Source organism: Bombus pascuorum, chromosome 6, assembly GCF_905332965.1.
Source record: "Bombus pascuorum chromosome 6, iyBomPasc1.1, whole genome shotgun sequence".
NCBI classification, from domain to species: Eukaryota; Metazoa; Arthropoda; class Insecta; order Hymenoptera; family Apidae; genus Bombus; species Bombus pascuorum.
Genome location: NC_083493.1, coordinates 8,685,700 through 8,701,127, shown reverse-complemented (window position 1 = coordinate 8,701,127; position 15,428 = coordinate 8,685,700). Strand labels below are relative to the sequence as shown.

General features: G+C 37.2%; 1 protein-coding gene across 2 annotated transcripts in view; it reads left to right on the top strand.

Moving 5' to 3' along the window:
* Nucleotides 1-15,428, top strand: part of LOC132907669 (ubiquitin-conjugating enzyme E2 H) — a 49,858-nt gene that overhangs the window by 2,956 nt on the left and 31,474 nt on the right. For both annotated transcript variants that reach the window (XR_009658237.1, XM_060960977.1), the window contains exon 2: nucleotides 7,769-7,845. Coding sequence is in view for 1 of the 2 variants with exons in the window: in XM_060960977.1 (XP_060816960.1) it covers nucleotides 7,769-7,845 (77 nt within the window). In the remaining variant the exon portion in view is untranslated. The remainder of the gene's footprint in view (nucleotides 1-7,768; nucleotides 7,846-15,428) is intronic.

The window sequence follows — 15,428 nt, the reverse complement described above, 5'->3', positions numbered from 1 at the left end:
GTTATTTTTTTTCACCCGGATTCGATTCAATCAAAACATATTCTCCAAAGGAGACGTTCACATCGAAATAGATTGAAAGCCGAATTGACTGTTATCTCGTGAAACGGAAATGTGGGAGGAACCGGATGCGTATCGCGTACAAATCCCTCACTCTCTATTTTAAGTTCTTTCTCTTCCTCTATACTTAAGCCTCACCTTTTTTATAAACACTTGTATTTTCTAATTGTTTCCTTCTCTCGTCCTTAGAGACTTAGGATTTGCCTACTATAATTTTGCTACATTAAGTTCTGATATATTTCTTTCTTCGATACATCTTTTTTGATAAATTTCTTATTTGCATTATTTGAAATCTGCTAAATTAATTCCTGATTATGTTCGTTTTTTTTCTTTGAATTTGCACAAATTCAAATTGGTTTTTAATAAATTGTCTTTCCGTTTGGAAAATCAGTAGTTATTGGTAAAACTTGTTTTTTGGAAAAATTCCTGGTAAATTAGTTTTTAGTAAACTTAGCATTTTTCCATACGGTTTCGAGTGAATCTCCTTGAATTTTTTTTGATAAAATGTAAAGTAGTAGTAGAGTACGAATAGAACAGCTAAAGTCGACTCTCCTAGTGGAATAGAATCTTTGATCGAAATAACTCGAAGGTATTTGCACATACTTTGCTCTTTACTCGAGTTTCTTTTATCGCGTGAATTTCTATGCTTTTGTATACCGTGTACGCGAAGAGTAGAAGCGTAGGTATTCGTTTTTCAAGATTTTATTAGGGAGCATGAAACGATTAAAACGCTGGTAAAACGGTTAAAGTCAATTAACGTTTACGACGAAGGAATGTTTTATTATACGTTAATTTGAAATATATCCGCTTTATCTGCTGTTCGAGTCCTATCGGTTATTCGTATTTCGTCTTTATTATTTTTTATTATTTTGAGATTGTACAGAAAAGTAAGGTCGGTATAGTTCTATTAAGAATTGCATTTGTTAGCATAGGAAGATAATTTGAAATATTAATATTAACGACTAACGTTTAAACGATAAAGTTAGTGAATAGAATATTAATTAAAAATACATATGTACATACATCAACACATATAATATTCCTTGTTGCGTAACTTCTTACCGTTTCTGTAGATTTTAAAAAGTCACCAAGTTCCCTATAATAGGTGGTGTATAATATTGTTGACACAAATCCAGCCGCATTAAAAAATACTGTTTAATGTATTGTAAAACGTATGTATTAGAACATTCATCGTACGATCACAAAGTGTCACCTTGAACGCCTACATGACACGAATGACAAAGTTTGCTTCTTCATCTACGATTGTCATTGCATATTTATATGCAATTTCGATTGATCTAACGTTGCATTTATCATTCGACCTATGCATTTTCATTTGAATGTCTTTCGATGAATGGTAAAAAAAGGATCAATAAATAAGTGACAATTTTTTATCTTTATTATTCTTCTTTCAATTTAGTAGAAAATATTCATACAAAAGACAAGGTTTCCATTTTGGCAAAAGATGTTTCATATATCGTTTCTAAAATACATATATAAAAAGATAGCGTTCAAAGAGTTATTATGCAATCGTTATTTTTCTAAGATTAAATATCTTCCTAAATAACTAAATAATAAATCTCTGTAAATAACTAAATATTTTAATCATTTCCCAAATGAATCCTTTTACATAGTATAAATATATATAACTTTATTCCATCAAATTTTATCGAAATATTGAATTTTCCCGCGTTTTTACGTGACAAGTATTAAGCTTCGTTCACAAAGTACCGTTCGTCTTCCGCCGTTCTATACACAGACATTGCGATAGACGACACCCAGGCAAATCGAACGATGTAAAGAATTGAATACAATCGTGTAATCGATTTTAATCAGTAGACCGCGGTTTTTCATTCGTTTGCAAGAAATTTAAAAGTATAAAATCGCACAGAATGCGCACAATATAGAGAGAGAATATATAAAATATTCGAATTACAGATTCCATTTTTCAATTATATTCTGCAAAATATAAATTTGCAAAAAAATGCGTACCAACCAGTCACCATAATGCAACGTTATCGCGACTTTTTTCATTCTGCGATGAATCTCGAATTCGATGGATACATCGGACGCGTTCGACGGTTCGCGTTACTCACATGCTCCGATGGACACTGTGGCGGGAACTGTTGGTATCGCGTCGCTGAAAGGGGATGAAAGTTCATTAAAGTAAATTTCGTTTGCGGATGTCATGTCGTTTCGCTGGTAACGATATAGTTGTGGTAAATTGCGTTCACGGAAACTGTATATATTCAGCCAATAATTTCCATTAGTCCGGCTCTCTAACGGTGTGGCCAGGTGAGATACACGCAGATGCGGTCCCGGAAGTGATTCAATTATGGATCGACGATATTCGATGGATCTCTCGCAAGATTCCTTGTACGTCCACCGAAATTGAACTGATCAATTACACTAGTAATTAACAAGCTCCTCGGTATGTACGGTTAATGGCTCACCCGTAATGGGTTTAGAGGCACGCGAGCAAACGCGAGAAGGTACATCAGGGCCGCTATCCGCGTGATGCAATTTTACCTGGGCACGCGTGTATCAGTGCGTTTCGATGGCTCGACGTAGGTGCATGTGTACGTGTCCTCGAGCTGAGGGCTCAGCGGTGGGGAAAGAAGGGTTGGGTGGTAGGGCGTTCTCGCTCCCTTTCCGTATTCGTCGTTGAAAGCTTCAATTATCGTTCTCTAAATACCGGAGATTGGAGTTAATCAATATCTGGGATATTTGCATCGGGGATCGATTCGATTCCGTATGGGGCGAAAGAAAGGAAAAAAATTGATTTAAAAACTCATATAGGGAAGTGTGTCCTGAAATACAGATGGCTCGATATCGCTGGAAATTGGTTCCTTTAAAAGATATAGAGCGTAATCTTTTGATACGGTGGTTGGAAGATTTTCGAAAATTTTCCAATACTTGCGTTAGCTGGAATTTTCCATTTGTTTTCTTTTCTTAATCCAGGATGATTCAGTCGTTTAAGTTGAAGCGCGTTAGCAAGTATATCGGATTGTAAACGCGTAGGTGGTGGGCACTCTTCTTTGAAATTTAAACAACTTGTACTTGCAAATTTCCACGGTTAGTTCGATTAGGCTGTTTGTTACGCTAGGTGAATTTAGCATGATCTTTAGCACGAATTTCGGAGCACTGCCAAACGCGAATAAAAGCGGAAAACGAAGTACAACGGGCTGATCTCGTGTCCAATGGTTGCCTTTGTTTACGGTCGCGATTATATACATCTTCTCGTTATTATAACGTACATAATAATATTGTTGTCGCTTAACGTTCGATGTTCCTATCGTATTAATTTCTGTTATCTTTTTAAAAAACTCGCTATAATTATCTACGTGCGCATAACGCGCTTTTCATGGTCTGATGTGTTTTACGCCCGTTTCATTCGGTTTAACCTGACTCGTATCTTCACTGTATACATACTTGCAATTTTTCTTTTTTCAAAGATACGCCACAAGACTATCGGATAAACAACGCAGAAACGAAGAAATTGCGCGCATATATACTTCCTTCTTTTACCTCGTATCTGCGCATTGTGTTCATAAATAGATAGAAAATGAGATTCGAATTATTTGGAACAAGAAGTAATGTGGTAGAAACATAGCGAGCAGATTGAAGCAAGTGGAAAATCGGTAAGCAAAAATTCAACGTTTGGATAAGGAAGAGAATAAGGAAGAAAGACAAGCGATACGAGATTACGTCCATCGAACCGCGTTCGCTCTTTTTACGCGTGAATATTTGCCATGGAATGCACTCGCGCCACCAAAAGGAACACTCCACTCGGTCACCGTATCTCGTTGCGAACTTATCGAACGATAAGCAGCTACCTAGAGACGCGTCTTCCAAAAATAAGATACAGCCAAGGGCGTATCGCGTATCGAGTCTTTTAAAACGAACGTGTGTTTGCGCCTTCGTCACGGACAGACTCGGTAAAATCGGGCGTTGATTCGCACGTGCAGTTTATTTCGATACACAGCCGCGTGTAGTTTTCGCGTGTATTTCGAGAGAGTCTAGTGATTCCTCCATCGAGCAGAGTGGCGCAGAATGCGAGACGATTGAGTGGGAAAGAGAATCGAGAAAACAAAGATGGACTATGAAAGGCGGAACGACAGAGACTGTCAGACTGTTCTTAGCGAAACGCTGGTTCAACTGATACTGTAAACAACAGCAACAACAACAGCCACGGCAGAGGCAAATGCTCCGTAACGGTCTTGCAGATTGAGTAATCGTTTCCGCCCCTTTCTGATGTTACTCGTACACCTTGACTATGCGGTACAAATGCACGAAGGCTCTCAATGAAATCGAGGTCATTATGACATTCGATGGTCTGTATGCGTACACGCAGGATGTCTTAGTAATTTTAATACAATCGGAAAACGCGATTCCTCAATGCCGAATAAGGACGAAAATAATACATTTTTAATACGTGGCTTTGTTTTCGTGAGAATGATATGGGTACACGCGTATTTTAACTGTGCCACGGTCGAATAGCTTTCGCTATAGTTGGTATCGCTACTTGGCACTGATAGTGGTACAACTAAAAAATGGAAATTTTATAGCAGAGGCTTTTTAAAATTTACATGGAAAGCTTCGTGAGTCATTTTTAACAACGTTATAAGACTGATATAATAAGACAAGATATGCCACTGTTCGCGAAAACAGTAGAATCTTGCATTTGTAGCGTCGCAAAAATAACAGAAGATGAGCCAGGCTAATAGCGGCATAAATAGGTGATAATCTTCCCTCTCTGATGCAAAACTGATGGAATTATAAATACACTGATTTACATAAGAAAAATAGAAACATAACGTGGACGTTCTATTCGTTCAAAGCAAATTCGAAAGCCTTTGAGTTGTTCCATTATCAATATACCTGGCAGCGATATATCGTTTATAAATAGTGTCATAATTATTCAGACATTCTGTATGTTTTTAATATTTCATCTTATGTAGTATCTTAACATTTCCTCTTCTAATTTCATAACCAATTATCTCTGGTTCGATCGAATGGTAGTTAACTCGATCAATTTAAAGTGGAGTCTACTTAACAATACGACTTCGTTTCCTTTTCAAACGCACTTTTCTTCTCACGGACAATCAGCTATGTCGACAATATCGATCCTGTCGAATAACGTTCGTTCGGGTTTACCGGTTCACTAATCGAATCAATCGTTTTGATATTACGGCAGAACATAGTTTGGGACAATTATACGGGACATGGAATTAACTTCTTTTCGGTGCGATAATGTATTTCGCGTTAATTTCTATGTTAATCGTTCGTTCTTCCAACTTTCGCGAGTCGTTCGTGAAAGCACGCAACAATGAAATTCCTCGTACATGCATAGGACGCAAGAAGATGCGATACTTCCGGCTGAGTAATATGTTGGCCGACCGATATTGCTTTCGCAATTGCCACGCAAAGAAAATTATTTCAGCTGACCATGTATCGCGGAACGCGTGAAACGTCCGTTAGTTTCGTTTCTATTTGACTGCGTGCCCGAGGCATGTGCGTTTGTTCGTGTGTAGCGTCGTATATCTCTGGTTTATGCGTAGCCTCGTATATCTCTGGTTTATGCGTAGCTCCGTATATCTCTGGTTTATGCGTAGCCTGCACGATTGCAGCGAAAAACAAATCCACTGATACTGACCAGAATCGAGAATGCTCGCGGGTCTTCCATGTAACCTGTTCTTCTATGTAATACAATTCTCTCGTAGACAGCCTCAGGTGAGAGCTGTGTAACGCTCAGCTCGCGTATAAACACTTGCCAAAACAAGAAAGTGGTTCATCGTATGTTGAATAACATGACGCACATGGTCGTAATTCGATTTTCCTTTTCAACGATCGAGGTGGTTCGTAGATCTACGTCGGTATCAAATGACGTCGATTGATAAAAGCGTTCGATGAAGGTGTATGGAGCTTTACGATAGTCATTCTTCGAACACATCGACTGTTTCTTAACTGGTGTAGTTACTATTGTATTTAAAATTCGAAAGTAACATGTCCATTGAATTTTACGTTGTAATTTCAAATCTATTTTTCTTCAGCGTTACGATTCCTCTAATATGGATGAAGATCGTGCTTTCGTTTAATGGTTTCTTTTCATGCACTTATTTCAGTTCGCTCGTAATGCGTGTACCTTGCGAAATATTGTTCACTGAACTTTCTCCAAAGGCAGGCAGTTGGAGTTCCGTTCTTCTGGCTTCGTTCTGGTTATATTGCTTGTTTTCGAACTCGGTTTTTGACCTCGTTCAACGATGCGCGGCTGCGATTCCTTCGCGGCCGTTTGTATTCTCGCCAATTATATCGCCTTGGATCAGGATTAATTTCATGTGAAAATCGTGGTGGTAATGGTGGCGGAGGTTGAAGCGGCGCGACGCCATCAGCATCGTGGAGTATCGAGCTAAATAAGAGGAATTAAAAATGAAACGTTGTCGATTAAAATTAAATGTAGCTTGAAATTCCACGACGCGTGCTTGATAAGCTCAGCAACCGTCGTTCGTTGTGTATTATTAAATGCGAGCGAAAACTTTTGTTTTCCTTTCTTCCGTCGACTTTTTCAACCGTTTACCGCTTTTCCATCCTGAAATTGGATGTGGATTTGAAAGGAACTGTTCCGTTCGGTACATAAAGGCCGAGCCACGTAAGGTATTACAAACTGTATTCTTCGCGACAGAAGCTTTTCCTATTTTCGTGCTTGATCTTTGAAATAATAACGTAGCTTTGAAGTAATATGGGCAAAAGGATTTTTTAGCGTTTTATTCTCGTTTCAAAGTTCTAAAGCTGTTTAAGAGAGAAAATCGTGAAAAATCTCTTTCAGTACACCAATATCGATAGCAATGTCAAAACAGAGTTTTCTCGACGTGCTTTTGCGGCTTTCGTGGGAACAATTTGCCGCAATTTACCTTATTTCCATCCACTTTTTTCCAAATACAAGGTATTACGATACGATCGTTTCTTCAAATTCGTTATAGTGAAGAAAACGATATTCGATATAATTATCTAAAAATATATACACTGCGTCTCTCACGTAACTGGGACAAGATGTATCTTTAAAAGATGTAACATCGATTAATGTAGCTTGATGTAGTATACGATCGTAGTACAACCGGGTAGAAGGTGATCCTGCGTGAAAAAAATAAGAAAAAAAAAATTAGTATAATGTTTTTCCATCGGTGACTATAAATCTATAATCAAATATAGTCTATAGCTTATCCGAGTTGCGCGAGACACTTTGCATTGTGTATCTTAATGAAGATTACCATCAATGGTTTTTCTCCGGATGAGAAAATTTGTTTAATGCCGCACCAATGAGTCCAATTGAATCAACATTGTCCAGCTAGTTTGTTTTCGAAAATTTGTAATCCCGGTTGCGTCAGGAACGCACGCGAAGCGTTGCGATTTGCGATCCACTCAACTCTGCTCGGTAGTCACGCGAGCTTCGGTGCGTTTCATCGATTGACGAAGATAACATTACGCCGGACTTCTGACACGCTTCTGCGTTCGCACTTCTTTTCACATCGATTTCCCTCAGTTCATTGCACCGTTTTCTCGTCGACGCTTAAATGTTTGTTCAACGATGTTTTCGCTTTTTATTTGCACGGCCACTGGTCACAAATTACCTTTTGGATCGCCGATCTTATCCCGAAACACCGCGAACAAATTTTCTTACACGTTCATTTTCCTTAACTATCGCCAATTACAGAATAGAAAGTAAGCATGAAGTGACGATATTAGGAGGATTAAACGAATTTTCCGTCAAATTCTACGGACCACGGGGAAGTAAGTACTCCATTAATTTCGTATAATTTTTATCTTAGAATGTAAGTTGTTTCAACCCTTTCGTTCTCGAGCTGGTTTAATTTCCTACATATATTTCTCTGCAATTTTCTTACATGAAAAATATCACTCTCGTACGAATATTTCCACAACTAGAAACGTACAAGGATTGTTCACAAATGGAGTGAAACTTATTTGTAATTCTATGATTAGCTTGTGATGAAAGTAATATTTTAATTTATAATCATGAATATATGATCGTACGATTATCACGAGAACGAGAGGGTTAATCGTTTTAGTGTTAAGACAGGCAACATATGAAAATATTGCACATTGATATTCAACTCTTAACTACAACCTTTAATCGCAACCCTTAGATGATATTAGAAATATAATAATTCTCTGAAGGAGAACAGAGAATTAAATGTATGAATTTTTACAAGTTACAATCACAATGCTCGACATAATTGAAGATTACTGCCAGTTTTTACACCTGAGGTATATACTCCATAACTCTTCAGTAACAGTTGAGGGTTGAAATAACACCAGTATCTTATTTGTCTAATCTTTATTGTCTAATGTGGCCGAAAACTGGCGTGGAAAAGGTTACCTCGCCTTTTCTTCCTTGTAGTACAAGCTTTTAACCTCAGATGATGAAGGAGACAGTAAAGATTAAGAAATAGGAAATGCAGTAGATCTTCCTATAGCAAAAATAGACCGACGACTGAATTTTTCTTTTTTACACGTTTCTAATATGAAAATAGGAAGCCTTTGATCTTTAGAAAAGATCGACCTTGGTGTAACCATATAAAACGAGATTTTTTTAAAATGAATAACACTTGGAGCGTAAGAAAAAAAATGAAAAAATACCGGCATACTTCCTTCAATCGCGTCGTTCAATTAACGCATTGAAACGTGTTAATATCTAAATATCATTTACAAATAGTCAATGAATCTTTTATATCTCTAACTTATTTAATTAATGTTTCCAATTAATTTAATATGAGAAGACCGTGGGTTCGTTTTTCACGTTGAATGAAAATTCATAAGAAACTTCTAGATAAATACAGACGTCTCGGTATTTCTTGACGAAAAATATCATACTCGTAACACTCCTTCACTGAGTGTCCTGTTTCGAAGCGTCGCACTCCCAAAAAGTGTCTTCTTAGTTCTGGAACCATAATTCCTCAATGATTTAATTATTTTCAAATCTCCTGACTAATTACACAGGTGCCTTTAACATATACATATATCCTACCTGTTGTCGAACGTTGTTGCGTTTATTTATCGTTATTGCGTCAAACATAAATTACTTAATTTCCCTTCGTGCACCGTTATCGTTGTCCGTCGTTTCCTGGTAACCTTGCGCTGTGGCGAATAATTTATCCTCGAGGAGAAGCGTGGCTCGCGAATCCGTCGCGTTTACGTGTTCATTGTACGTTTCCAGCATTTGATATTCCAAGGTCGCCTGCTCTTCGTACACCGGATACACTTATGTAACAGTGTGTGCATTTACGCTTTCCTCAGCCTGCCAGCTGGTCGACATGCATGCAAAAAGCACTATCGATTGACCGACGTCCAGTGGCAAAAGTTCCTTGACATCGCTTTCGACGGGTTTGCCAATCCAAGCACTAGCCCTGATTCCTCATATTATCCGCTCGCAATCGAGTTTCATTCAGGTGGCCTGTTTTGTTGTGACCGATTCGATTAAAAGGCCAGAGGCTAAAATTTATGGTAGATATAGGTTTTGAAGCGCTTCTTCGTTCACACGATAATAAGGAATATTCGTTTCAGTTGTTAGATTCGTTGGAAATGTTGCTATGTTTACTGATCGTCACATGTTTGTATCAGATATTTGGTGATCGAAAGGCAGAATTTTAATATGATTTACATTAGTGGAGAAAAGAATTTAATGCATATATATACACAAAAATATAATATATTTAAAAAATGGCTGGCAAATTCAAAAAGTTTTGTACAAGATCCACAAAATAAAGTTATAACAATCGGTATCTTTAAACTGTTGAAGAATAGATTGACGTACGTGTGATTTTTAAATCAAATAAAAAAGTAATTTAGGTAATATGGAATTAGTTGACGGTGTATTGAATTTGAAAGTTCCTATAAAAGGCATTTTCATATATTTCCCTCGTAGTCTTTGTATTATACGAAGTTTATTTTGCTTATTAGCTTTCATTTGCTATTATTGAGTCAAAGGAGATTCAGTATAGCCTGGATTAATTTATGCCTATCCTTCACTGTGAGCCATACCGTGTATATTCACTATCGTGAGTTATAATTGGCCTACGCGTTGGAAACACACTAAAACATTCTATCGATCGTTGCGTTTTCGGATTTAGGTTGTTGTTTATCATCGTTGGAAAGGCCAGCGCAGTATGTTTTTCCTTTTCTCGATGGTTCATAAATTACTTACGCAATGCGAACACCGGTCAAGAAAAACAGGTACAAGTAGTGCATGCTACTTAACGAATCGGTGTGTCCGGGTCGATCGATCCATCGATGGTATCTAGGAATGTCGTGTCATAAAGCGACGTTTATAAAATTAATTTTATTGCTCGTCCGTGTTTATTTCTGCCTTCGGAAAATTTCACTTTTACTCTGATCATTTGCTTGTTACAGGTATTGTTCTTATTTACAATTTGTATGTTCCGTTAATTGTATTATATTTAGCTGTATTATATATAACTGAATTGAATGAATAACTGTATACCTGGATATGTACAACTTCTACCAATAATTGTTACATACAGTGTGTCCAATTTATCTGGGAAAATGTAAATATCTCTGAAATTATGAGCGATACGGGAAATTGTTTGAAACGAATGTTGTACGCTGTCAAGGAGGACACGTTATATCTATATACATTTCATTTTGCAATGAACCTTATAGATGTCATGTTTATACTTTCAGATGGAAAGTATGTTTTCTTATTTTGTATTCTTGTAGCTTACATCAGAATATTTTCAAAACATTGCTTATCTATTTCTTGTATCTATCGCATAAACCACTATCGAGATATAAATTCTTCAGAAAATTGTTGTCTTCTGGAAAGTTGTAGCCCTTTTAATGTTGGAACTGTAGTACTGGAAACGTAGAAGGAAAAACAACTGGCTGTTTTAGAGGCAGTATTTAGACGTAGTATTTAGAGGTAGTATTTAGAGACAGTATTTAGCATAAATACACGTACATAAATAATTGGCTCTTTTTAGAGCCACCATGATGTACAAAGTCCGACCGTGCAACCTCCCCGCGGTGTACATTGGATAACGCCAATGCCGGCGGCATATCAAATTTGAAATTTAATATCCGTATAGTGGTTTACGCGGATGATACGAATAGTGCTTTGAAAACGTTTCGCTGTCGGCTACAGGAACATGGAATAAAAATATATAAATTGCCACTTGAAAATATAAACGTGATCTTTATAGGGCTTTCCAAGGTCATTGCAAGATAAAATACATATCAGTACGGCATGTCTCTGTTGACATTGTACGTCATTTGTTTCAGATATTTTTCCGTATCTCCCATAATTTTCAAGATATTTACACGTTTCTAGATAAATGGCTGTACACACTGTACACATATACGCTACTTGGTTATCAGTTAGAGGATGTATAGCAATTGAAAGTAGGAAAGTAAAATTTATATTAATCATTGTTTTGCTATCGTTTAAATACATTGTTATTATTTATTTTTCTTTATTTACATAATTCTCGACTATTGGCTTAGGATGAATTTCTGACTTTGCACTTCTAAATGCATTGTTTAAAACAATTAAAAGATAGTTGCTGTGAATGGTTCTATTAGCCCAAGGTCTTACAGCCTTGAAAGATTAATGTCGATGAACATTATTGAAGACTGACATTAAGATAACTGTTAAAGAACTATACAGATACAAAAAGTAGGTAGGAAAATCAAACAGACATCGAAAACACATTCACTGTTTTGTACTTTGTAATGAGGGTCAAGAGATCGTGTTTGATCAAACTCATGAACAATTTATGTTTACCGATACAAAAGTACGTTAATAGAATAATAGAAGAATATTTATGTTCGTATAGATATGCGTATAATTTTAAAGCCACTTGGGATTGAGCGATCACGGAGAGAATCCAAAGCCATCGGAAGTTATTTGCAAACTTCACTGACGACACTCGCGGCTACAAGCTTGTTTAACACGACACAATGTTGCTAATTGCTGACAGAGATAATTCTTCGTTGATAATTATTGCACTCAGATAAACTTGAACGACGTCGATAAGCCAGCTCGCCAATCGGCTCGAAACCATCACAGACGCAACCTTAATTAGGAACGTCACGGAAATCGACCTGATTAATTATTTGTTCCTTTCGCTCCCCGAAGAACAGATCACCGATTGTTTAAACGCTCCCTTTTCCCCTGAATTGTTTTAAATTGATTTATCGCGCGTATCTCCTCTAACTTTCTCGAAGTCTCGATTTATTGCGATTGATAATCCCTAAACAAAATAAACGTTTTACGTATTCTCCAGAATAATTTAATCTATAATCTTGTCATTTCCACTTTTAACTTCTTTTCTGCCAAACTCAGGAAACTCCAGTTGTTTCTCCGCCATACGAAATTTCTGCTTACAAAATAAATAATATTAAAAATAATAGCAGCCATGAGAAGGGACTTTCCAACCTTTTATAAGTCACTGGAATGATCTGTGGATTATAAATTCAGGGTTTAAATGAACTTAATGACTCAACTTAAAATAGTAAATCACAACTTCTCTCGGTATTAGTTTCGGTATTTACTTCGGAACCAAAGTATCGTAAATCTTAGAGATTTCTTAATACACATTGTTTCGCAAGTTTTACAAAGGTTTACACCATCGGTGAGGGGTTACACTTTCACGGATGAAGCATTATCAACTTTCGAAGATTCGCGTCGACGTTTTCCATCGAAAGTCCCCCGTGGTGTTTCGATGTTGCTTCGAAACGGGTTATCTGTGTGTCCTGCACGAGTGCACGATAGTTTGTGCAACTTTTCGCGATATTTCAAAACGTACAAAGGCATACAAGGTGATAAAGCTGGTTTCCGCGTCGTTTCACATAAATCGATGTAGTTTTGTAAACGTTCTCTGAAATAAATGGCAATCTAGAGAGAGCTGGAAATAGCAACGATGATAAGACCCGGTTCGATTCAGCTGTATCTCGTTGGCAGTTTTATTTCTATTCCGACAATGAGCAAAAATTACATAACACGTGTTATGAGTACGCAGACGGTCCTTATTGCACTGGTCTTCTTTTTTCGCTATTGTCATGGGTTAAACGACGATTGCTCGTTTTCTGCCACGGAATACTTCGGAAAAAACGGCTGTAATAAGAAGAGCGCAAAATCTTCGTGTCAAGGATATTCCAAGATTTAGTTAGTAAGTTGAAGCATTGCACATTGGTAAAGATTTCATCGTTTCGTTTATAAAAACATTCTACTATACAGTTAGATATTCGATATTTTCCAAGATATTTACGATTGAAATTTCACTACGTTGAAGTTTAAAAAACATCACTTGAAGGGATTACGCAGCTGAGCTTTTGGCTGGTTAAAACGCAATTTCTCTAAATTTCGTACTTTGTCCATAACACGTACATACGCTATCAATTTGAAATAAATTGAGTCTTCCATTGAACTCAAACATCTAAAAAAAATGTTAACTCTCGATACCTGAAATATTCTGCTGATAAAATTCTATCGCTTTAAAGGATTCTTTGGTAAAGCCCCATTAAAATATACAGGTAACTGCTTTCGATATCTTCGGTATTAATTTTGTATTAATAACAAAATTGGAGAGTAGTAGGATATTTAACGTAGCTGCAATTAGGAAAGTGATTGTAGATTTCTGGCAAGAGGTTGTCCTCTGGTCGTGGAAACGTCTTGAAAAGCGAGCAGCATAATGAGGCGCGGCTGTTTACTTTGGAATTAATTGAACCTCTTCGTCTTGTTCGCTAGGGTGAACATTAGCATTTCACGTCGCCTTGGAAGAGTATACCGATTGAGTTGGATCTACCCAAGAGAATGTAACGGTATCGTTGGATGGAGGAAAAACGTTGCAACTTCCTCGAGGCTTGCTTGGACTAAGCGCCTGCATCTGGTGTTTTCCTCATCTTCTACACGCTAATTGCACGGTCGTGTTAGATCGTCGACTAGAAGTTGTTGGAAAACAAACGATCGTAGAAGTAGTTGTAGGAGGACTGATAAGATTAACAGCGTTACATTACATGTGCAACACGTGGGCTATCTAGTTGGCTTTTCGCGCTATAAGTATAGAAAGTTTCCTTTCGTTTCTTCGTATCTTCTTTGTATCATTTTTAGACGACACTGCGTATGCGCGATTTCGGATGGCACTGTGTTTTACGGGAAAATAAATTTTTGACGACTTCCTGTCCTAGGGGAGAGACCCTCAGTTGTGTTGCTGTTCCTTAGAGGATCAACTTTTGACGGCGTTGTATCCCATGGAGGTAGTTTTCGATGGTCCTATATTTTACAGAAGTAGGTAGAATTTTTAATGGCGTTGTATCTCATAAAAGTTACTTTCGATGATGCTAGGACAAGATTTTCAGTAACAATATGCTTTATGAAGAATTTTCTTCTTTATAAAGAACAAAGTTTTCGCTAGTATCGTATTTTACAAGCAGCAAAATTTTCAGTAATATTTATACGAAAGTTGCAGCAAAGAAATACGATGGGTTACACGTACCATTTTTAAAATTCAATATATAAGATCAGTCAATATCACGTTATGAAGACTGTCTTTTTATTCGATTTTGGGGTTAAATATTTTCGTCAGTCTCTTAAATATTTCAGAAATATCGATCGTTCTAATACTACATAATCATACAGATTTTTTTCTCTTCACAAAACTTCATGAATCTATTACCTATTTTTAAAAACTTCCGATTTAACAGACTGACCTCCTTCTCAACTACGTATATCAAAGAACTCTCTTCTAACCATTTTTAGGTATTCTTTTTAACAAAGTTTCCTTCTCAACTAGTTAATTAATTAATTTATAACTACAAGGCAACAGATTGACCCGAGACGCTTATCTTAATCGAGCAACAACGTAAAAGTTAGAAAACCAACAAAAATGTATTTGTCGTGTTTTTCTAATATAATTTTCATATCGTAATAAAGTGAGAATTTTTCATAACGTCGTATGCTACAAGAAACAGCCTCCTGCAAGCTATCCCACAGAGAACAAAATTTCCTATGGCGTCTCGTCTCACCGTTTCTCGGTATGGCGTTGTGTCTCAGCGTGAGCCATTTTCGTCAGCACCACGCACACGATTTCCATCAACGTAACGAGCTACTCAGAAGGATCTGTCCTTCGCAAATAAAACCAGTAACCACAACAACATCGGACCAAGCAGAACGCAAAAGAACGCGCCCCAGTGACGCAGTGAGGCCTTTGATAAAATCAATTTGGTCCCATTCCACTAGCCTGTGGTCATTTTTCTCCGACACGTTCCATCGTGTATACGTACGTACATAGATCGGGGCGTGCGCACCATCTACGTTTTACTGCACAAAGCATAGTCGT